The 24,439-nt window shown below is 36.4% G+C and overlaps 1 protein-coding gene across 2 annotated transcripts in view; it reads right to left on the reverse strand.

The window, feature by feature from the left end:
- KCNH7 (potassium voltage-gated channel subfamily H member 7) overlaps positions 1-24,439 on the reverse strand; it is a 481,606-nt gene that overhangs the window by 155,175 nt on the left and 301,992 nt on the right. For both annotated transcript variants that reach the window (XM_027591038.2, XM_027591037.2), the window contains exon 3: positions 5,116-5,271. In XM_027591038.2, coding sequence (XP_027446839.1) covers positions 5,116-5,271 — 156 coding nt within the window. The remainder of the gene's footprint in view (positions 1-5,115; positions 5,272-24,439) is intronic.

Here is a 24,439-nt window from a genome sequence, read left to right on the forward strand (position 1 = left end):
TACTCTACTTAAATCCTGACACTTGGGGGCTTGTACACCCACCCCCACACACTTACATATTTCTTAATTAGATAAGAAATTAGGCATTTTGAAGGTTAAGATGTTTCGGCAAAAAAAAGAGGTGTATCAAGATTTGATTTTCTCTTATTTCTTTTTTTGTTTGTTTTGGTGGTCACCACTGGAACTACAGTGTTTGAAATAGCTAATACCATTATTTTACACAGGTAGTAAAATTGTACTTAAAGAAAAAAAATCAGCAGGATTTTTCCCCAAATCACAAATAATACAAAATAGAATTTGGATAGTATCAGAAGGTACCAAGTGTAATTTGTCTCTAAATTTTCTGTTCAATTTAACAATCAACATTTCAAAAATTGACATCAAGTCAATTTAAGTATAAAATGACGGAAGGGTATAATCAAATCTAATATACTGGTTGTAAACAATAGTCCTTTGTAATTCTCTGGAAACAATTTTTTGCATATTTATACTTTCCCCAATGACTCTGTATAGGAGTGACAGCTGCAGTGTAGGGAAACCACTCATATTCACAAAATAAAAAGCAATCCTACTGAATTTGCTAAGGCTTACACATGAGATGTTATTTTAATCACAGTGTAAAATTGCATAGATTATGTTTTACATCCTGGGAAGCTACTATATAGATTATCTTCCATTAAAGGAATCAAAGTTTCAATTCTCCATTTGTATTTCAGTTTGAAATGAATACTTTTTTAAAAAAAAATCCCCCCCTTTTTTTTTTGCTGTGCTGCTGATGCACAACTCCCTTTTTCACTACCATCCAATTTGATGGACCATGCAAGGTAACTATTCTATGGGAAAATGAAGAATTTGTGAAGACAATGAAGAAATAAAATCAGGCATTCCCCCAGAACAAAAGATCTTACTGGCACTCATGACCAAGATACAAGCTGACATTACCTAAAGTATACTCCCAGGAATCATTCAATAATGACTGAATTGGTTAGTGGGAAATATAAAGAAATAAAAACAGTTATCAATTTAAAGGAACAAGACTTTGGTATTACAATAATTTTTTTAAGTACTTCAATTTTGTTTTTAAATATGTCACCTGGGAGACTGACACATTGGTGATTTTGATAAAGAGTTTTCCCCCAAGTGTGATATTGTTCAGAATAAGATATTCAGTATACTGGTATCATATTACATTAATATAGTTCTCCCAATATTGCTTTAACAGAATATCGTACTGTCATTTGGACATACCTAAAGAAGTAACTGATACTATGAAAAATTCTCAGCTGATATGCAACTGAGTATTAGTATTAGTATTAGTATGCAACTTAGTATTCAACTTAGGTTTAATGATGTAGTTTGCTATCTGAATTTATATACAGGATAACAATTTCTTTTTTCAAATATTAAAGTTTTGTGACAAGGCTTCCAGCTCCCCACAGACAATAACAGATACCTAAATTCCAATTTCCTCATGGATCTTCCTAAAAACCATAGAGATCAATAAATGAGACAAGTAAAAATATCCATAAACTATGCCTAAAGAGTAATTAGAGACAGAGACATTACACACTTTAATTTACATATAGGCAGGGAAATAAATTCCTAAGACCAGCAGAATTAGTTCAGGAAAGCACACTGCAATAGAGTTGGGCCAAAACTTAGTGAAGAAAAGGGGAGTACAAAGGTCTCCTCAGAGGCATGGAACACATGTCAAATACGATTTATCCACAGATGAAGAGGACTCCACACTATGTAAGAAATACTGAGAGCAGATGTGTGACCTACATGGTCAGAGCACTGGTTACTAAAGAGACTACAGAAAGTGACTTGAAAGTGTACAAGACCTCAGTTAGCAGCCTTGGAAAAACATGACTTCTTTGGAGGGGGGTGGAGACTAGTGCTGAGGATTGATTATATTTCACTAGAAATTTAAGATCAAAACAAAAGTGTGATGTATGTGAATATCACAGCCTCTGACAAGCTAGAAATAGTGCAACGAAACAAAATGAGAGGAGAAGGAAATATAGAATAAGCTCATCAAGTACCTTGTTGGTAAAAATTAGGAATCAAGTAATATAATTTAAATTGACAAACGGAATGATAGAGGACTATTCTTAGGAGTGCAAAGATAAGAATTAGAACAGATATTATTAACTAAAATTGCATGGTGGAAAGGGGAGGAAAAGAATTATAGGCTAATTTTATTGTTGTTCATAGTAAGAAATCAAAATACAGTGTCTGAGGAAAAAGAGGAAAGATTAAGGACATTATATAAAATTTTCTTATAAAGACTGCTACTAGAAAAAAATACAAATATTTTCAAATACCAAAATAAAAGCAAAAACAGGATAAAACAAACCCCAAACCACACAGTTAAACTTTTTAAAAAAAGCAAAGAGAACATAACATAATGACATGTTTTAAGAGAGTATATTTAACATAGAATATGTTAGTACTAAGAAAAACCATAGTAGTTATATCAGTAAATATAAGTACCTATTACAATTATAAATTAAAAGAGAAGTATTATTTTTTCTTATAAGAAACAAAGGAAAACCTAACTCCAGAATATACAAAAAAAGCACAACCAAAACAAAGACTAAAAAGTGGTTTAAATATATAACAAGGAAATAGAACTGAGAAAATCTTAAAAAAATCATAAAAGACTACTTTACATAATACTATTAAAATAAATTTTTAAAATCTACATAAAATTCTTGAGAAAAAACACTTGCAAAACTGATACTAGTTGAGATGGACAACTTGAATAGTCCAATCTCAGGAGAAAAAAGAAAGAAATTTGTCAAAAAGCTACTCCGCAAATAAGTATCAGACCTGGATGATTTCACAGGAAAATCATACTTAACTTTTAAAGTTCAGATAATCCCCGAACTATTTGATAGTTCTTTAGCATAGAAAATAGAAAAGAATTTCCAAATTATTTTCTGAAGGAATTATAACACTGGTATTAATAGCTGATGAAATTGCACATATACACACACACGCACACAAATTACAGGTCAGTCTCCCTAATGAATACTGCTGTAAAAATCCTAAATTAATTTTAGATAAAGAGAATCCAACAGCATAATACAAAGTGGAATACATCATAATCATATGTGAACTCCTTTCAGAGATGTTAGTAACCCCATTAATAAAATGTATCATAAAAATAAACGGAATAGAACACTCATTTCCACAGGTGCTGAAAAGGCAATTTACGAATTTTAACACCATTCTTAATAAATATAAGTTAATGAAAAGCCTTAAAAGTATAAAAGACATACAACTCAACCCAAATGCTATCATTTGAATTAATGAAAAACACTTGCCATCCATACAAAAACCAGGAACAAGGCATGCTGTTTAACATCAATTTCTTTTGAATAATATGTTGGAGGTAATAGCTAGCACAATAAAACAAGAGAAAACTATTAGATATATCAGAATTGGAAAGGAAAATGTAAAACAGTCTCTACTTGAAAAATTCATGAGAGTCAACTGGAAACTAAAGTAACTCACTAAGATAGTAGGATATAAAATTAACATATTCAGAAAAAAATCACTAGCCTTAAAAATGATCAGAAGATATAATGAAAGAGATGATCCTATTTATAATCTCAGCAATAACAAAAAGTTAAATGCTAAGTAGCAAACTAAAGAGTAAGAAAAAATTGTGAACACTCCTGAAAGACACAAAAACTAGACTTAAAAGTGAAAATACATATAATATTCTTGTATAGAATGACTCAACATCATAAAGATGTTAATATTCCTCAAACTAATTTATAAAATTAATGCAAATTCAGTAAAAAAACAAAAGAATTTTTTCCTTATCTTAACAAGTTGTTTCTAGAGTTCATATAGAATGTTTAGCAAGAAATAACCTCAAACCCCTGAAAATTAATGTCAAAGGGAGCATGTCATATCAGAGATTAATTGTATATTTAAAACAGTGTGATTCTGAATGATAAATAAGCCAATGAAACAGAACAGAAAGTCCAGAAATGTAGTCAAGCACATAAGGAAGTTTGGTATGTGATAATGGTGGCATCCCAAATTATTGCTGAAAAGATAGACTTTCTAATAAATGATGTTAGAACAACTGGAGAGCCATTGATAAAATGATAAATTAAATATATACCTTGCTAAGCCAAGGTGTTTACACACACACACACACACACACACACACACACACACACATAAACCAATATAAACAAAGCTAAACTTAAAATGTATCAGAGATTCTAAAGCTGTACAAGTTCTAAGAAAAGAATTTTTACAACCTTGGAATGGTAAAAGCTTTGCTAATAGTGACTCAAAAATTCAAACTCAACAAAGAAAAGCTTGATAAATTTAGCTGCACTATAAACAAATCAACAACAACAACAACAAAATCTTTGCATGACAAAAATCAGGAAAAAGACAAAAAATATTTGCTGGGAAGAGATGTGCCACTTATTTTACCATTTGAAAAAAAAAGACAAAAAAATGTATACAAGAAATGGACAGTTGACAGAAAAAGAAATATCCTAATGCTTAAGTATCTGAACCAACATTCATAATGTAAACCTCATTACAAAAGAAATGTAAACTAAAACTGATTGAGGTACTACTTCTCACCAATCATAATGATAAATACCGAGAAGACTGACTCATTCTGTTAGCATGGCTTTGGGGAAAAGATCTAATACCTTACTGGTGGTAGTGTAAAATGGTTCAAACCCTAGGGAGGGGAGTTTAGTAGTATCTAAAAAAATTGCATATGCATTTACCCTTTGACCCAGGAATCCCACTTATAAACTCTTACCCTGAAAATAATTTTCCAAAAATATACATACATATACTCAATTCATTCTGGCATTGTTTGTAATGGCCAAAATTTGGAAATAACCTAAATGTCCATTAGTAGGGGACTGGTTGAATTAACAATGGTATAACCAAGTCAAATGGCTGCAAAAGCAACTGATCAATTCTGTAAGGCACCAAAGGGTAAAGGCAGCTATGGCTTAATGCAAACATATTTTGAAAACTCACTCAAATGAAGAATGTATTAAAATTACTAGTAGCAGTAATATCAGTAGCAGAATTATGTACATGTTGCCTTTTACTTACGGTTTACAGTTTTGACTGGTAATATTGGGTTTACCCTCTCTGGGGAGGCAGCGTTTTCCTCATCTGTCACATATTCAAAATTAATGATGAACATCATAGCCACGCCCTCTTGGTTTTTCACTGGAATTATGTGAGTGTTACAAATGAAAGTGGACCCTAAGGAGATGAAAAATGAGTGTTAGGTCAAAAATATGCCTTCATTTTGAAGTGTTAGTAGTATTAAAATTCTAAAAAACCTTTAGAATTTTCTATCATAAATGATTTAAAATTTAACAAAAATAATTTGACTTTTATTTCATATTTCATTGCACATATATTTACATGAAAATGTACAAATTTTGCCATAAAGACCTTACAGGCAAATTCAGGTACAACCTTATGGAAAAACAGAGTATCAAAATCTCATTTGTCTTCACACCTACCACCATAATAGTTAATATAGGGAAAAAAGCATATTCTTTAACTTTGTAGAAAAACCCAGGTTTCTTGTATATATTTTGATTAATTCTGAATCTATATGAAATATAGCTGTATAAATAGTAAAGATAACTTTGTGTCATCTTGATTTTAGTGCTAAGTAAATTATTTCCTTTTTCTCTTTTAATTTCCTAGATGTAAAATGATAAGTTATTGACTCTGTATATGTTCCAATAATTCTTTTCTTTTTTCCTGCAAAATTCACAATGCCCAAATTATAATGATTTTATTTGGTTTGTAATCTGTTAGAAAACAAGAACAAGAATTTGTCTGTATTATTGTGTTAATTTGATTCCTTAACCAAAAAGATGATATTCTTTTTAAAGCACAATTATGAGGCTAATAAGATATATTTTATTAGAATCTTCTGGAAATGAGATGAACAAAAGGATTGACTCAGTTTACAATTAACTACTGCCATCCATCCTCTAACAGAAAATCCAAGATCCAAGATTTAGAGAATTTTGTCAAGATGTTGATTTCTTTTGAATCAATTGACTTTTGACTGACTTCTTGAACCTGACTTCTAGAACTAAGTATTTCCTTAAAGCAGCTTACTCACATCTTTACCCTCTGGATATTTCTTTTTTGAGTCATGGTGATGGAAACCTCAGGTTAGGGATTTGTTTGGGTTCAAAAGTATTATATTTTAAAAATGTAAACCTTCAGGAAAAGTTCTGAAGTAGTCAGACAAATAGAGCATTTTTTGACTTTTTTTTTAACTAGCTGGAACCATCTTGAGTCCTGAGGAGAATGATGGTTCAGTGCAGAGGGAGGAGCAGGTTGGGAGCAAGCTGGACCTGGGTACAGAGGGAGATGTGAGAAAGTGAGAGACCAAGAGTTGGAGGCCAGGGGCACTGGCAAATAACAGAAGAACGTAGTTGGAAGCCCAACATCCCTAAGACGAGTGGATACTAGTATTCCAAAATGGTGTCCTCTGCATGCCATAACTATTAAAAACAAAATAAATGTGAGAAAATTCTTTCCTCTTTTCTCATCCCTGAAACATGGCTCCTATTGCCAGAGCTGAGAACAAAGACTATTGCTAATATTGCTATAGATTGGGACATCACAGGTGCAAGAGCTTTTGAGGGTGGGCCTAGAGATCTACTTATTTATGAAATTGTTTCTATGGGTGAACATGTTCTAATTTCCAAGGAACTGATTTGCAAAAACACTTTTAGAACTTGGACTCATTTATGTTGGGGATGGCTTTGTGCTAGTCATGATTCAGATTTTTAAATGTCAATAGCTTCCCAGATTTGAAATGGAGAAGACTTTATTTATAATTAATCTCATATTTTCTATAAAATCGGCCATGGTTTTACAGATGTTATGAAAAATATGTCTTAAGAATGACATGCTGCACCTTCACAGTCTTCAGCTCTATCTTCAACTCATTTAATAAAATAGTTAGTTAGAGCACTTGTCATAGTTTCCATGGTAACAAACGGGATGATTTTAGTAAACAGAAAATAAGCAATTTAAGACTGTTCTATTAGAACTAAAAATAGAATTGCTTCAGGCCAGGCATCACAATACAAACTGGCTAAACAGAGAGACTGAGAAAATGCTAGAAATAGCCATTGTGTATTCTGTTAGTGAACCAAAATACATACTGATATTTCCGCTTAAAATGACATTTCTTGGATCATTTAGGGTATCATTGTGAATTCACAGATTTGTTACTTAGCAGTTTCAAATCTTCCAACAATTGAAGTGTATTGCTGATTGTACCACAAGACATAAAGCACAGATTTTTAAGAAATCAATAAATAAAAGATGTGGGAATAGAGATCTAATAGGCTGGTAATAGAGCACAGTAATTTCACTTCCAGTAATAGGGGCAAAATCACATATTGCCATACTAATGCTTGTAAATTTATTGGCTAGTGTTAAAAATCATAAAACTATAGTGCTTTGTAAAAAAGTTCAGTTACACGCATTGGTTCCATAGCATATTGAATATGTGTAATTAATCTGGGATTTACTGCCCACTAGCATTGTTTCCTGCATGTTTCTCTTAAGCAATATATCTCCTCTAAAGTCAACTGAAAATTCACATTTACATTTTTTTCTCTTTTAGTTTTTGGATTCAATGTCTCTATCAATCTTGCAAAGCATCCTGGAAAGCATAAATTGAAAGGAGATACATGGAATTTAGAAGAGAAGGAGAATCAAATACGTTTTATGGAGCAAAAACATTTTAGCTTGCATCATTTTGCAAACTCCAAGTTCTGTCAAGGTATTACATTAGTAAAGTAACATTATTTTAAGAATGCATTACTGTGTGCTCTTAAGTACTGTTTTTGAATGCAACATTGGGAGAAAGAAAAATGGAAAGATGATCCAGCAAACACTAATCTAGCAATGAAGAAAAAACTAGACAGACTCAATAATATGTAAATTAGAGAACGAAACCAATCTAGAAATAAAAAGTTCAGACCTTGTTAAAATGAATTAGTATTCAAATGGAATTAATAATGTTTAAGAAGCTTATTTACAATAAGATTATCCAATAATTTTACAATTATACATGCAATTATACAAATATTAGTTAAACCCAGGTTCATTTCAATTTCCATGTTTTGTCTCCTGAGTAAAAACATTCTCAAAACCAGGAAAAGCTGTTTAGGTGAATAATACTCATTATAATATTATTTACAATAAGATTATCCAATAATTTTACAATTATACATGCAATTATACAAATATTAGTTAAACCCAGGTTCATTTCAATTTCCATGTTTTGTCTCCTGAGTAAAAACATTCTCAAAACCAGGAAAAGCTGTTTAGGTGAATAATACTCATTATAATAAAATGTCTAGAATGTTAATTTTTAACTGTAGCTACACAGCAAGCAAACTCAGGTAATCTGAATAATTTTTCTTTTATTAATAAATTGGTGGCAAAAAAATAAATAAATTGGTGGCATCCTCTTAGCTTTCAGATTTTAAAATAATAGACCGGGACTCCTCCCTTTGAGCTACTTTAAAAATGTCTGTTTTATTCTACTGTTTTTTTTTTTTTTTAAGATTTTATTTATTTATTTGACAGAGAGAGGGAGAGCACATGCAGGGGGAGCTGCAGGCAGAGGGAGAGGGAGAAGCAGGCTCCCCGTGGAGCAGGGAGCCCAAAGGGGGGCTTGATCCCAGGAACCTGAGATTGTGACCTGAGTCGAAGGCAGACGCTTACTCGACAGAGCCACCCAGCACCCCATTGTACTGTTTGTATTCGCAGGGTATACATATGTCCCCTAAAAACAGTAACTGTTTATTGAGCACCTAATATTGGGTCAAACACTGTTCTGGGTTCTCGGATGGTGATGAGAAAAACAGCAATAAAAAAACAAAGTTTCTGCTCTTATGGAATTTATATTGACATCATAAATAAATGAATAGATATCTAATATATGAAGTAAAAATAAGTACAATGAAGGGCGAGCAGAATAGATCGTAACAGTAGTAAGGGAATGCATTTCCTATGAAATGGCATGTAAGCAAAGACATAAAAGAAGTAATGGAGTTAGCTGTGAGGCTCCATGGATAGAAAGCAGCTGGCAGAGAAAATAGCAAGTACAAAAGTCTTCAGGGCTGTAAGCTCCAGGAACAACGTGGAAGCCAATGTGGCTAGTGCAGTATGTTGGTTGTGGGGTAGGATGGTGTTGAAAGTAGGTAAGGCTGAAGAAGGAGTAGGGAACCACAGCATGTAGAAGGCATGGAGAAGGCTAATGCGTGGATTTGGAACTTTCCTTTCAGTTAGACAAGAAGGGTTTTGTGCAGAGGCTGACATGACTTGACTTAAAACTACTCCTCTGACTTCTATGTGAAGAATAGCTTGGGATGCCAGCAAGAAAACAGGGAAGCCAGTAGGAAAATATCATACTAATACTGGCAAGCAGTAAGAGTGTCTGGACTAGGGTGGTGTTGCTGAAGTTGGTGAGAAGGCATCTGTTTGAGATGTTTTCAAGGTAGGGATTATAGGACTTGCTGGTATAATAGATGGCATGTGAGGGAATGAGAGGGGTCACAGACAAGTCCAAACTTGGAGGTTGAGAAAATGGAAGAATGGAGATGCTCATTTATTAAAATGGGGAGGACTGTGGGAGGGTTCTGGGGTTTGTGTAAATCCATAGGTTTGGGGTATGTTAACACTGTGGTTGCTTATTAGATATCTAAATGCAGATGTCTAGAGCAGTTGGACATAGGATACTGCAGTTTGGTTCAGGGATTGATCCAAGCCAGATATATGAATTTGAGAGTCATTAGGGAATGGATTATATTTAAAGACAGTATGAGGTCATCTAGGGAACAAATAGAGAGTTGGGTTTTTGAGCCAAACATTAAGGGACTGCAGCATCAAAGAAGGGAAGATGAAAGATCAGAGAACATTGTGGAGGAGTAGACAGGGAAGTGGGAAGAAAATCCAGAGTCTAGTGCACCAGGGGCTAAGGGAAGGAAGTACTGCAAGAGGAGGGCAGGATCAACTACACAAAACTTGCTGATAGGCTCAGTGAGAGCTAAGAAAAGATCAAGTCATGGGTAATTTCTTTTAGAGAAATTTTGATAGATTAGTGGCTAGGAAACTGTTGGAATGCATGTAAGAATGAATAAGAATAGAAGTGTACAGGGGGTGCCTGGCTAGCTCAGTTGGTAGAGCATGTGACTCTTGATCTCAGGGTTGTGAGTTCAAGCCCCACATTGGGTATAGAGATTACTTAAAAATAAAATCTTTAAAAAAAACCAGACATGTACACAATTATAGGAAAGTCTTTTGAGGTGCTTTACTAAAGAGGTGATCAGAAACCTGGGCGGGTAACTAGAAAAGATTTTGAAGTGATCAGACCTTGGATTTTTTAGGTTTAGAGACACTACAGCATATTTATATACAAATGGCACTAATTTGTTTATTGATTACATTTCAAATTTTTGTTGCATAAAGTCCCACCATTTGGTAAGGTCAGTAAAAGTCTAACATAGTAATTTACAAGACAGCAATTTTCTGATTTTTTTCCTTCATCAAGTGCAACTCACTTCAGTGTTAATTAATTTTCCATGTATATAGAACCATAGATAATAGTTTGTAATCTATTGCTTGAGAGCAGCACTCTCCAATTAGACTGTCTGAATCTGAATCCTAGCTCCATCCTTTATCTGCTGAGTAAACCCTGGGTGATTTAGAAATGCCACAGCAATTCAGTTCATTCTTCTGTACAATGAGGATAATCCTTACTTCATAGAATTGTTTTGGGGACCAAATGAATTAATACCTGTATACTATGATATTAGAATAGAATTGTCCCTTTCTCAATTTTCACTCATGTGATATGTTTAATATAATAGCTATCAGGGAACTAAAGTGAGAACGACTTCCTTCCACTCCACACATGCAGATTATGAAGGAAATAGCTATGGAATCTTTATATCCAAGACGTAGAACAGATGGGGAGAGAAGAATGGTGAGAGAATTGGGGAAAAGATCTCTTTGGAGAGGACAGGCCCATTGCCGTGAGCTTCCCTCCTTCCACCCTCAAGAGCTGCCATCTTCCAAGGCCAGGCCTAATGAGGGGATTTTAAGGACCCACTCCAGGACCTTTGAAATGTGTTCTCTGCAGAGAAGAGGAGACAGGGAGAATGGGTATTTGAAAGCTATGTGGATGAATGGTAGGCCATAATGGGGCCTCAACCTTGGGGGTATAGAGGGCCAAGAATGAACAAGCTCTCAATTTCTGTGGCAGAGACAGTGGCCATAATTATTGGGACAGGCAGGTGCACCCAAGAATTGGTAGATAGGCCTCATGGTCAAGTATTCTGGACCAGGAGTGGGCGCAGGGTTCTCCAAGGATGGGATGAAGGGACTGCAGAGGAAGAGACAGATAGCAAACTACCAGATGCTGGAGGCCAAGGAGGAAATAGGCAAGAAACTCCAGGGTGCAGGGATAGGACCAGCAGGGGAAGGAACCTGAAGGGAGACAGAGTCCCGCAAGAGTTCTGAAGAGCCTACCCAGGAAAAACAGTGTCAGCTTTGCCCACTGGCCAGATCCAGAGAAGGCAAATACACCAGCCAAGTAGGAACTGTCCTGTTCCATAATCTTTCTGCCTTTTCATCTTCTACTTGGAGGGAAGCAAATAGCAATCAGAGTGTGGGAAGAGGGTAATGGTAAGAAGTTGAAGATGGCTTTCCATTGCATTCTGACCTGAGGCCGGTTGGGAGTTGTAATTTTAAAGCCAAATCACCATCCGAAGACAGGGGTCAATTACTCCAGTGAATAAAATTAAATAGGATGATGAAAAACAAAAGCTGCATTTTGTTCACAGTCCAAGCTTCACACTGATCAGTAGAACTCATATACATGTAAAGTTCTTAGAATAGTACCTGGCATGGAGCAAAACTCAATAAGGTGAGCAATTATTTTCATCTCTTATTAGAGGATCTCCAGAGAGATCTTCAGTTAATTTTCAAGGCTCTCTGTGTAATTTCCTCCAGCCTTTTGCCATTCTTGAAACTGAAAGCTACACTCTTTGTATTTTGGGGCACCAAGTGGAGATTATTCTTCTCTGAGCTGATTGGTTTAGGGAATGCCTGAAAGTTTGTGATTTCCTACTTTCTAGTAGACTAGGGGACCCTTTGAAGATTAAAAAATACCATTAGAGATCTGCCTTAGAAGAAAAACAAAAGATAGCAGCCTCAGGATACAAAGGTCTCATCAAAGAGGCAGCACTGTTCATCTTGAGTTGAAAAGCGTTTTAGAAAAGCAAAGGGGACCACTGCACCTCCTAGAAGGAGACAGCTACCCAGTCACAAATGACTTACGGTGGAATCAAGGGGAGGCAAAAAATAGGAAACAAGCGAAATTTGTACTTGGCTTTTCTGAATCTAATGTTTCCTTTTATTTCTTTCTTTCAGCACTTCCTACATCTTCCTCTGTTCTCTCCAGGCCTCCAAGGTGAAATATTATGAACTTCCTCTTATCAAGGAGGAGCATCATGAAATATATTAATTTCTCATAAGATTGTTAAGGACATAATGGATTACTATTCTCAGGAAATTTTTTTTGAAGGAGAATAGTGAAAAACAACACTTAACTCAGGATGAACTCTGGCGTAGCCTCTATGTAAAAGAAATATTTTGGTGGTATAGATAAGACCTTCCAGATATCTCTCAGCTCACGCCATGTAAGTAATTGCCTGCTGATATCACTATCACTGTTGGTCAGGTTGTGACTTAGAGAACAGAAGACCATGATGGAGTCCTGAAACAGAACTAGAAGAAATTTCTATGATTGGAGAGTTAATGTGCCATTGTTTAGCCATTTGATTATTTTTAACAGATGTTTTCCCACTCTTGATAAGAAAAGTAAACACACAGAGATTTCATTTGTACTCATAATCCACTTCCAGAATTCATCCCAAAGTTTGCAGAATAATTTAGCAGTGAAAATATTCCATTTATAGCACATTTATAACCAGACTGTAAGCTTCCCAAAATCAAGATATTATTAATACATGTACACAAGCCTCCCTCAACACATAATGGGATCTCAGTGAATATTTCCTGGCTACTTTTACTTCTTCCTGACAGTGAGATGTTCGTGAAAAGCTGCCCACTGGAAATGACCCTTGAGCTAGGTCAGAGCAGCATTTGTGACTGTGGGTAGTAGCCTACAGTCTTAAGAAGATGGTTTTCAGTTATAGAGAGAGACCTGGGTTCTAAACTTGATGAGTCATTTAGCTTCTCTCTGTCTTGGCTTTTTCTCTGTAGATTCAGAGCACTCATACTTATCTTTTAAAGTTGGTGCACTAAATGAGAGGATGCATTTAGAGTATGGTGCCTGATATACAGTAGATACAAACGGTAGCTCATGGGAATGTAATCTTTTAATATATATTACTAGGTGTAGAAACTGAATATACCCAAAGTGTTACTCTTGTAAGAGGCCAGGTTATGTTGGGTTTGAGCTTTTCAGGCTGAGTAGGAGTAAACACGGAGAAGAAACATATGCCCAATTCAAACCAATTTCACTTTAAAAACTAATTATTCAGAAACCACTATGTGCCAGGCACAGTTCTAGGTGCTAGAGTTTGGCAGGGAACAAAAATGAGCCAAATTCTGCCATCATGTAGCTTATAATCTAGTGGAGTTTGGGGAGACAGAAATAAATAAGTAAAACACATAATAGATTAAATGGTGATAGTATCATTGAACACCACAGAGAAAATAAAGAAAGGGGATAGTGAGTGCCAGGAGCAGGGAAAAGTCTATAACTTTTAGTAGAGTGGGAAAGGCCTCCCTGAGAAGATTACATCTGAATAAAGAACTGAAGATGTTGAAAAGTGAATCATGAGGGTATCTGGGAAAAGAGGTAACAACACATGTGAAGGCCCTGCCTGGTGTGGGGCTGAATTATATCCCCTAAAATTCATACATTGAAGCCCTAACTCCAGTGTGACTGTATTTGGAGACAGGACCTACAAGGAGATAATTAAGGTTAAATGAGGTCCTAACGGTGGGGCCGTAATTCAACAGGACATTGTCCTTGTAAGAAGAGGAAGAGACACCAAGAGTGTGTGTACAGAGAGGAAACGCCATGTGAGCAGACAGCCATCTGTAAGCCAATTAGAGAGTTTTCACCAGGGACTAACACTGCCAGCACCTTGATCTTGGACTTTGAGCCTCAAGAACTGTGAGAAAATATATTTCTATGTTTCAAGCCACCCAGTCTGTAGTACTTTGTTACGGCGGCCTGAGCTGACTAGGATAGGCCCTGAGGCTGAAGAGCAGACAGTCAGTGTGGCTGACACAGACTAAGCTGAGGGGAAAGTGGTGAGAGATCCAGGGCCCAGTGGTAACAGAGCAAGGGAGAGGGAGAGTGGCCGAAGAACAAGCCCCTTGTGGGCATTGTAATGCCTTCGACTGACAAAGGGAAGCCATTGAAAGGATTGAAAAAGGGAAGTGATAGTCTCTGGTTGCTGTAAAGACATGGACACACGAAACAGTTTGCTAGGCAACTTTGTCTGAACAGACTAATAGTATACCAGAACACATCATGTGGAACGGGAAGTGATGGATGAGGCTTTGAGGGGTAGAAGGTCATGTTGTGAATGTCTTCTATGTTCCTGGAATTCAGTCTTTTGAGGTTGAGGATACATTGAATTGATTTAACCCTTAGAGTATCTTCAAAAGTAGTATTTTAGTACACACTTTGGACACAGGCTGTCTCAGGTACTAGTGATGCCTCGGGGAAGAGAAATAAGTTCAAAAGATCTAGGTGTTATTTATTTGAAGAGACAGAAGGTACACTTAGAAAAACTATTTATTAACAAGAATAATAGAATAGCCTATGGTTTATTTGGCCTTATGGATTGGGTCAAATGGGACTGCTTATTGGGAGGTAAATATTCCATTACTTGCCTATTTTTCTTATTTCCCCAGTCACATGGTTAAATCTAAAGGAAGCTAACTAAGTGAAAGCAAATTGGAGAAAGTCATGTGAGCTAAGAAAAACATTTTACACAGAAGCATTATTAACAAAAAGACTGAGTTGGCAAAAATTTGGCTGTGCACCTAACAATACGTTAGGTCTAAAAAAAGAAACTTAACATGATAATTACCAACACATACAGATTTAGCATCACAATCACAGACATAATGAAATCATAACAATTATGAATATATTTAGATAGCTGATAGAGTAACATGGCACTAGAAGTACCCCTTCAGAATTTCCAGGAGAGATTATATAGATGCCTTTCATTTGAAAAAATGAAGAACTAACCTAATTTACACAAAGCTGCGTGTCACATTCATGTTCTGGGTGGTAGTATTAGCACTGTCTGAGATGTCAACAGCATGAATAATTTATTTTTAATTCCTTCTTACTTAAAACAATTTTAAACATTCAGAAAATGCTGAGGCAGTGCCAATGAGTAGTAAATTTCTTGGGTAAGTAGCACTGTGGAACCCCTGGAACTGGACTGACCTAGCTCTGCTGTTAGTCCTGGAGTGGCCTTGGGCAGGTTACTTAATCTCCCCAAGACTCAGCTTCCTCATCTGTAAAATGAGGAAAAGAAGGGAAAGTGCCTCACCTCATAGTGTTGTTGGGAAGGTGAAATCAGAGAATACTTGTAAAATAGGTACCATGGAACCTGGTGGACAAAAATTGAGCAATAAATGAAAGGTATTATTATTAACTGGGGTGGGAAAAATAAATTTCTCAACTTGAAATGGTGGTTAAACTTCCCTCAAAGGTTCGATGATAAAACTAAGTCATTCGACTCTTTTTGGAGCTTCAGTGATGAACTCACTAGCTTGATCCCCTTGTCTTCAGGTGAGAAAATGCATCAAATGGCCATTGGAATAGGGTAGGGGCTTAGAAAAGACCCTTTAATTATCTACTATCTTAAAATAGGTCTCCTTAACTTTGCAGTGACAAGGCCCTTGGTTTATTTCCTATGTTTCTCCTGTCCCTATAAACTGTTTTACTGCCTCTAAAAAGAAAACTACAGACCAGGTAATTTTAATGAAAGCAGAGCTCAGCCCATTTGGTCAGGTCCCATACTCAGTGGAATTTGGTATATAGCAGAAATGTGTGAAACAATCTTTAATTCTGGGTTTGCTCTAGGACTACCATAATTAGTATTTGAAAGCACACGTTAGGAAGAAGGGTAATAATAACAGCTAACATTTATTGGATGCCAGCCACCATTCTAATGGCCTTATATGCATTAATATCACTTGCATTTTTGCAAATGATGATGGCACCATTATCATCCCTATTATGTAGATGAAAAGTAAGCCATACATAGTTCTCCTTTCCCTTGATCTTGGGGCACTCCTTCCCCTTACCGTGATTGGGGAGGAATACTCAGGTTCTAATTCCTTCATCAGACTAAGACTCTGAATTCCATGATTTTTAAATCAGGTATGTTCTAAGAGATTTTTTATCTTTTATAAGTAATGGCCTGAGCTAAAACTCTTCCTTCCTTCTTCCCCGGTCTTGCACATTTCTGCAGCATTCCCAGATTAGGCAGAGTTCCTTTCTCCTGCCACCTGAGAGGCAGAAAGTCACCATGCACTTGCTGGGACTGCCCCAGCCCCGCACTTCATTTACTCCATTCAGTCCTATACTGCCTCATGCCCTTTCCACCTCTCCTCCTTTTTTATCAGCTCTAGGCTTTCTAGGAATAAAGGTGTTCTACTCTGCTTCCTCAGTCTTTCTATATTATCTTACTACTGCTGTTAACAACTACATAATTAAGTCATGGCTACTATTTTCTGAATGTTTTCTATGTGCCACATGTTCCTCATGAGAAAACTTTATCTTAGAGAAGTTTCTGAGGTAGGTAGTAGACCAGGTTGGAACTCTGAACTTTCCAGCTTTTACTCTTTCTCCTACATCAGTGTTTCCCAAACAGTGAGATGTTAATAGGTATTATCAGAAAGTGCTGTCTATAATTAATCCAGTTTGGGACGTGTCCTCTTCGAAGAGATGCTAGGGCACATTATTGCATTAGAAGTTTTGAGAAGTTCTGCAAAAGCAAGTATGTCTACTTTGTTCAATCCAGCACATCTCAAATTTATTTGACTCTGAAATACTACTTTAGAGAAATTTTCAATAATATGTAGCTCCTTGCAAAGCCTTTGAAAAATACTGAATTGTGTCATACTCCCTCTCTGTTTCAAAAACCCTTCTGAGAGGGAGGAAAGTGTATACCACAGGTTGCCTAGATGCTTCCAGGAGAGGAAGAAACTGCAGAAAACACAGGGTTGAGGCAGGAGGGGAAAGAGAACTGCAAAGGCCAGTGTCACCTACTTAATATATTTTGCTTGGTATTGGTCCTGATCCGAGCATTCAGAAGCCCAGGTAAAATAGCATTGTCATATTCGATCACATATCCTGCAGTGATGATTTCCCCATAACCTAGCTCTAACTTGAAAGGTTATCACTAAATATGAGAGACTGTTTCACAACCTAGGTCGTACTATTTAACAGAGATCAGGTTTTAGAACGTAAAAGCCCTAATTCAATAATTCATTAGTATTCTGCACCATAAATCGCCTGAGATAACTCTGGTATCTGCAAGAAAATATTTTCCCTGTGTTTCCTTAGGAGTCATTCCTCTTCATCTTCAAAATATGGGGATAGGTAACATATAATTATTTGTTTACTCTCACTCCTTCTTATTGACACATTTTCTGTTAACATTTATGCTCAGGTGTTAGGTTGTTTTCATACTTATAAACTTGATTACTGAAAAAGAACAAGTTCAGCTATTTTTCTATTTTCTTTATGAACCACCAATAAATTATTTTGGGGATTGAAATTGGGAAGAAAAACTCCTACATCTTGTTTAGCTAGTAAATCAGACTGTCTCTTAAGATGTACTATTATGATTATCCACTGCCCAGTCTTGGTTCCTGTTTAATTTTTGGGGTTGTTTGGATTGAATTAGTGTATTGGAACTAATAAGTGTTAGAACAAGCTGAGGCTGACTTACGGTGCTGTACTCAATGTCCTGGCAAGCCAACTCTGTATTTGTAATGAGGAATTTGGGGGCACATGTGTGACAATTTTTAATACTTTGTGGTTTTTACACTCAAGTAAATATTTGGTTATTTGGTTCAAATTTTTTCATAACACATATTCATGTTACCAAGCTGCAAATGTACCTACAGCAAGCCCACCCCACTAAACTGCTACCTTTTTTTCCCAGTAAAATTGCATTAACGCTTAATGGACTAGATGGACTCAGAATATGAGCAAGTTTGCACATCTCCAGAGTATGTACACACTACTGTCAAGGTCAAACGTAATTAGAATCCTGAGGCCAGCACCACAGTGTGGATATCATTGCTAACTAAGGCTGCCCATGCCACATGTGTGGTATGCTCCATTCATGGTGTGCTTGTGATTGCTGAAAAGAATTATGCATTTTCTGCCCACACTAAGTTTGCAACTTTGGAGCAAGAACAAAAGCTACAAATAATGCGAGTTTATTTCTTATCTTAGAATGAATAAAAATATATTTTAAATCAATAAAATTTTAGAAGATTGTGTTAGGTACCTACCGTGTACAAGGTACTGCACCAGAAATTGTAGGAGTTACAAACACAAATAAAAAAGGAACCTTTCATCCAAAAAAAAAAAAAAAAAAAGAAGAATCCACTCATGAGAGTGTGCTATACCCAAGAAGAGAACAAGCCATTCATGGAAAAACGCATTCTTTCACCTGGGCCTTAAATGATTGTGATGGGTAGAAAGTGGGAGTGGAGGGAAAAGTGCTAGAAATGAAGAAACATGGTGAATCTGGGGCAAAGTGAGTGGTGTGTGACCCCCCTCCAGGGCAACCAATTCAATACTCTTGCCTAGTATTTCTGACTTTAACAACAACAAGAAATAGGTACCTGTTATTAAACAATTGCCATTGACCAATTATCATGGTGAGTCCTGTACATGCTCTTATTTAATCTTCATGAGAGTTCTAATGAAGTACCTACAGCAAATATCTCCATTTCATAGAAGAAGACCTTGAGTCATGGAAAGAAGTAACCTCCCCCAAGTCACACGGCCAGTCGGCTGGAGAGTCAGGGTAATGATCTCGATGGTGCAACACATGCCACCATCTTCACACAACACAACGAGGCCTTTTTTCCTGCTTCTCTATAGGTGATACGCAGAGCTCTGGATTCTTCCAGGGTTGGACTTCAGCACACAGCTTCAGGATGCTGAAAGATACCCTCCACTTCATTCAACACAGGAAAAAGGAACATTTTAAAACACGAAACAAGGGGCGCCTGGGTGGCTCAGTCGGTTGGGCAACTGCCTTCAGCTCAGGTGGTGATCCTGGAGTCCCAGGATCGAGTCCCGCATCGGGCTCCCTGCTCAGCGGGGAGTCTGCTTCTCCCTCTGACCCTCCCCCATCTCATGTGCTCTCTCTCTCTCTCTCTCTCATTCTGTCTCAAATAAATAAATAAATAAAATCTTTAAAAAAAATAAAATAAAACACGGAACAAATCATGGAAAGTGGTTCAGGCCTCTTCTGAGAGTGCTCTACAGTGAGTACGGGCCTTGATGGGGTTAAAAGTAGGCTCCGTAGGCCTGTCTGGGCCAAAAGCGATAGAAGCAGAAAAGAGTGAAATTGAAGTTATTTCTCCAGGTAAACTTAGCCCTCTCTTCTTCTCATAAAATTTTCTATCCTGTTTGACCATTATAACTTGGGATTTTCATTTTTATTTTTTAAATGCCTAGACTAATTTTTATAGAATAGCAGATGGAGCAGAAGAGATGTCCTGGAAACTAGTGACAACATGGGTTTTTGTTCCCACTGGCAGTGTTGGGGGGAACACCCTCTTCTAGGCTTTGACACCAGGCTTGGGGGCAAGTGACTACTACAGATGTTCCCTGCTCCCCAAGGTTGCCAGAAGCGTGGGCCTACAGCAGATGCCTGGTGGCAGGGCTTGCTTTGCAGTGGCTCATATTGCTCTGGATATATATTTCCAAATACAGTTGCACAGCAAGAGAGAGGTTTTATTTCAACTTCACAATGACTACATTTATTGTTGCTTCTGTGTTTCACTCACATCAGGATTCATGACCTAGTCTATGTTTTTTAAGGTAGCAAAGGAGCAACTGCTATGGTCCATCTGTACACTGAGTCCAAGAGAAAAATGTGGCTGGGGACAATCGGATTTGTCACACAGCAACATATGTTTATCTGAGGGACAGGAGGTACTTTCTGTGTCCATGAGAGGCTGTGTAGAGTAGTAGATAAGCAAAAAGCTTCTGCATCAGATTGTCAGAGGTTAATTCTTAGATCTGCCACTTTCCAGCTTTTGATCTTGGAATGTTACTTAACTGCTCTGAGACTCAGTTTTCTCATCTGATAAACAGGGATGATGTTATCCACTTCATAGTGTTATTATGAGGATTAAGTAAGCCAATATCTGCAAAAAGCTTAAAATATTGCCTTATACACTAAAAAAATTAGCTATTATTACCATAAAAGAATTACCAAAGAATAATTTTGAATTCTGTAACTAACAAGTCATTAACTGAAAGATAGAGTTAAACATTTTCTTCAAGTTGAGGGGAGGGGACAAAATGTGCTTATGGTATACTCACTTCCCTTGTGAGCATCTAACTGCTTGACACACCCCTATTTCTGGTTCTGTTGGCCTCTAACTGTATGTTTCCCTGCTCAGACCTTGCCTCTAGTTCTAAACTTCTCCTAGGTTTTATCTCTTAGGGAAATTTACTAGTCCATATATTTATCTAAAGGTCTTGACTAGCACTTGTTGACGGAAATACATGGGGCTTAATTTTCATATAAGAGAATAAATCTCAGCTCTGGTGCCTAAAAATTTTTGGCAGATAAGCCCTATGCTCATTTGGTTTAACCCAGGACTAGAAATATGTTGGATGTAAAAGCTGGGTTAATTCCATAAGCTGAAGGTTAAGCTTTTAGCTTCTCCAAACAGAAACCTCCATCTAAATACCAATGACTCCTTTTTACCTGATGACTTTGTAGCTGATTAGTGACTGTCTCTTAATCTATGTCCACCTGATAGGAACTTCACGGAGATAAAATCCTGTATTAGAGAAGATTCTCTAAAGAAGAAAATTTCAGTTACTATGGTAAACCAGTGGGGCAGACATTTTTATGGCAATGGAAACTTATCACCCTTCAAATGGTAAACAACTGAAAAAAAATTAAATTGAACACACTGGTAAGATTTCGACAGACATTATAAAACCAATGGCAAGGTTGATTTATCATGTATTACATTTGAGAAGAAAAAGATTAAAACTTTTAAGATGAAAAGAATTAATTTACTAAATTCTTTTCTCTGACTGTCACAGTAAATGGCTAGGGATGAAAAGAGCAGGCAATATTATATACCATTGATGCTAATAAGAACAAGGAAGGAGCCAACATTTGGTCACCTACTAACATCACTAGAAAAACATAATAGGAAGACTCTGTACCCAAATTTCGATTCACAAGAAGAAAATTGATTGATTTTGTCGATATTTTTAAAAATGCCGCTCCTTCTAAGAACTGCACCTGAGAAGCAATCAGTATTTCAGTGTCTACATGCGGATTTTATGGAAAACCTCCAAGAGAGGTGATATCAAGTTGCATCTTAATGGAGAATGCATAAATATTTCAAAACCCATCTCAGAAGCTAAGGTGTAGAATGCTTGGCAAAATATATAGACAGTGAATGGTAATTCAGAACTGAGCTAGAGGGAAAATAATTGAACAATGGCATATGCTCCTCCTAAGCCATGCCCTCTTTAGAAAGACATTGAGATGGGGGTGTCATTGCTGGTATTTCTGTTGAATTTATGCAGCTTGCCCTCCAGGCTCATTCTCTATCTTATTCTCCTCCTGTTCAGAATGGAGAGAAGATGCTAACAGGACTGCCTCATCCTCTGGCTTCTAGTTGGGTTTTAGCCAGTGGTGATTACCAGCAAGAGATTGAAGGTTCATATTTACCACTATCACAAATGTAATGTGAGTGACCATTGGGCAATTTTGTCTTATGTATTTATATACATAAGGTCTTTCTTAAATTTTTTATTTAAATATTGTGTAATTTGCTTTAGAGTCTGGGTCCATGGTGGGCAATTTTTCTAATATTCATGATGATGTTTTTCTAGCTATAAATTTTTAATTATAAACATTAAAAAAAAAAGATTGAAGGGAAGGAAGAGAGAGATGGAGTATTTTTCCCCAGACTCTAGCTTTACTTGGTTGCAGTTTGGGATGCACTCCTCACTAAATTCATAGTTCCTGTCAGCCCTGAGCATATAGATCTGTCTCAGGATTCCAATAATTATCATTCCCTCTGCTTGCCCCTTCTAATGACCCTCCAACGTTACTAAGCCTGGGACACTGCATTGTTTCTTGTTGCTTCTCATAAACTCTACCCTCATTTTTGTAAATGGCTTTTTCATTAACTCTCCTCAAATTACCCGATTTGAGTGTTCTAAAAATATTTGGATACTGATTCATACAGGATAAAAATATTACTAGACAAGGAACGTAAGTGAAATCAGACGTTCCATACTTAAACAATAAAGATGTAACAAAATATGGGGATGATGAGAATCAGTTGGATATGTTAGACAAAAAGAACCTAAAAAAATCAGGCCAGATAATAATAATAATAACAATAATAATAATAACAACAAGGCACTACATTTATCCCCATATCAATTGGCAAAAATCTTTATCAGGGCAAAATATGAGTGTCAGGTATCTGGAGGAGGTAAATGAATTTTCAAGATTAAATTCCTTTAAAACTTCAACGGAGATGAAATATAAGAGATTTAGTTCTGGGTGGTGGTCAGAGGATGGCAAAGTAGTGAGCAATACCAACCTAATCAAATTCAACATTTTAGTGAAAGTGAGAGGAACTAAAAATAACCATCAGGAGAGTGCTTAATGATGGAAAACAAACAAACAGAAAAACCTGACAGAAGATTTTAAGCAGTTTTTTATAAAGTACTCATTAATATCCCAGGGGAATCCTTTAGATCACGTAAAAGCACCACAATGTGTTTCCAAGAAAATAACTTGACCACAAGCCCTGCATGACCAAGTGGCAAAACTATATACTTGAATGAAGAAAACAAACAAAAAGTTGAGACATTTTTTTCCAAAATGAAATTGTGAAAGAAAATTAAGGAACCTAGTAAAAGTCAAAGGTGAAGGGTAAAAAAGTTAAGCCAAAAATAATTTTAGAGGCGCTTGCAAAGAATTTTTAGGCACTTAATTAAGTTAAATGAGTTATTAGGAGGTTTAAAAGACAACCAAAGGAGATAAACTGGGGGAACAAAGGTGATCACTGAAGGCACATTCAGTGTAGAAAAGGAAACTCAGTTAAAGATCATTCTATAAGACACGAAGGAGTTATAGAACCACGCATGTGTAAATTGAGCTCATTAAATGTATTGTACAAAAATAATATAAATAAGTCGCCTTCCATGACCAAAATTTAAAGTACTCAAGGTAGGGTACTGGTGGCCAAAGTATGTAACTTATTACTTTAATGATCACTCCGCTGGTCAATGTGATTCCTATGCTAAGCATTTAAGAAGGATCAACAGATTAGAGCAGTGTTTCTATGCCAGGCAAGCTGTTGGCAATGGTTATAAATTGTAGGATACTAACGCCCTATTGAGAATAAGCGTTGGTGGAAAGGTAACATTTTTCTGTAAGGCAAAATCTGGTCTGTTTCATCTGTTGGGCATTTTTTAGCTTAAGGAAATATCAAGCAGGACCAAAATGAAAAGAAAAGAGAAATAAAACAATGGAATAGGAATTGTTAGCTGGCCACTCTGGACCTAGCACTGTGGTAGGGATTTTAACACACCCATTAAATACTAACAATGTTCTGGGGGTGAGAATTATTGTCTCCATTTTACAGAAGGGGGCTCCAAAACCACAGCACTAACCAGCTCAGTTTGAATTGCCATGGAGAAGTAGAATCCAGACTCCTGCCCAGGTCTGTCTGGTTCTAAGTATCCTGTTTGTTTCAGTAAATTCATTTAGAATTTTTAACAGATATTTATCAGAGATTTAAAAAATTGAATGGCAGTCTTATTTGGACAGTGTTTTGCAAAGATAAGGAGCTGATTCAAAAATAAGAAAGAAAAAGGATAGGAATAGTCAGGCATTTCTATGCCTAGGAATCATCAACAGTGTTTGCTAGGCAGAATTCTAAGATGGTTCAGGATCTCCTGCCTCTCGTGTGCATACCCTGAATAATCCTAGTGACACTGAATGTGATCAATCGGACCCTTACAAGTAGTTTATGTCACATGGTACAGTTGACGTTA

This window comes from Zalophus californianus, chromosome 3 (genome assembly GCF_009762305.2).
Source record: "Zalophus californianus isolate mZalCal1 chromosome 3, mZalCal1.pri.v2, whole genome shotgun sequence".
NCBI lineage: Eukaryota > Metazoa > Chordata > Mammalia > Carnivora > Otariidae > Zalophus > Zalophus californianus.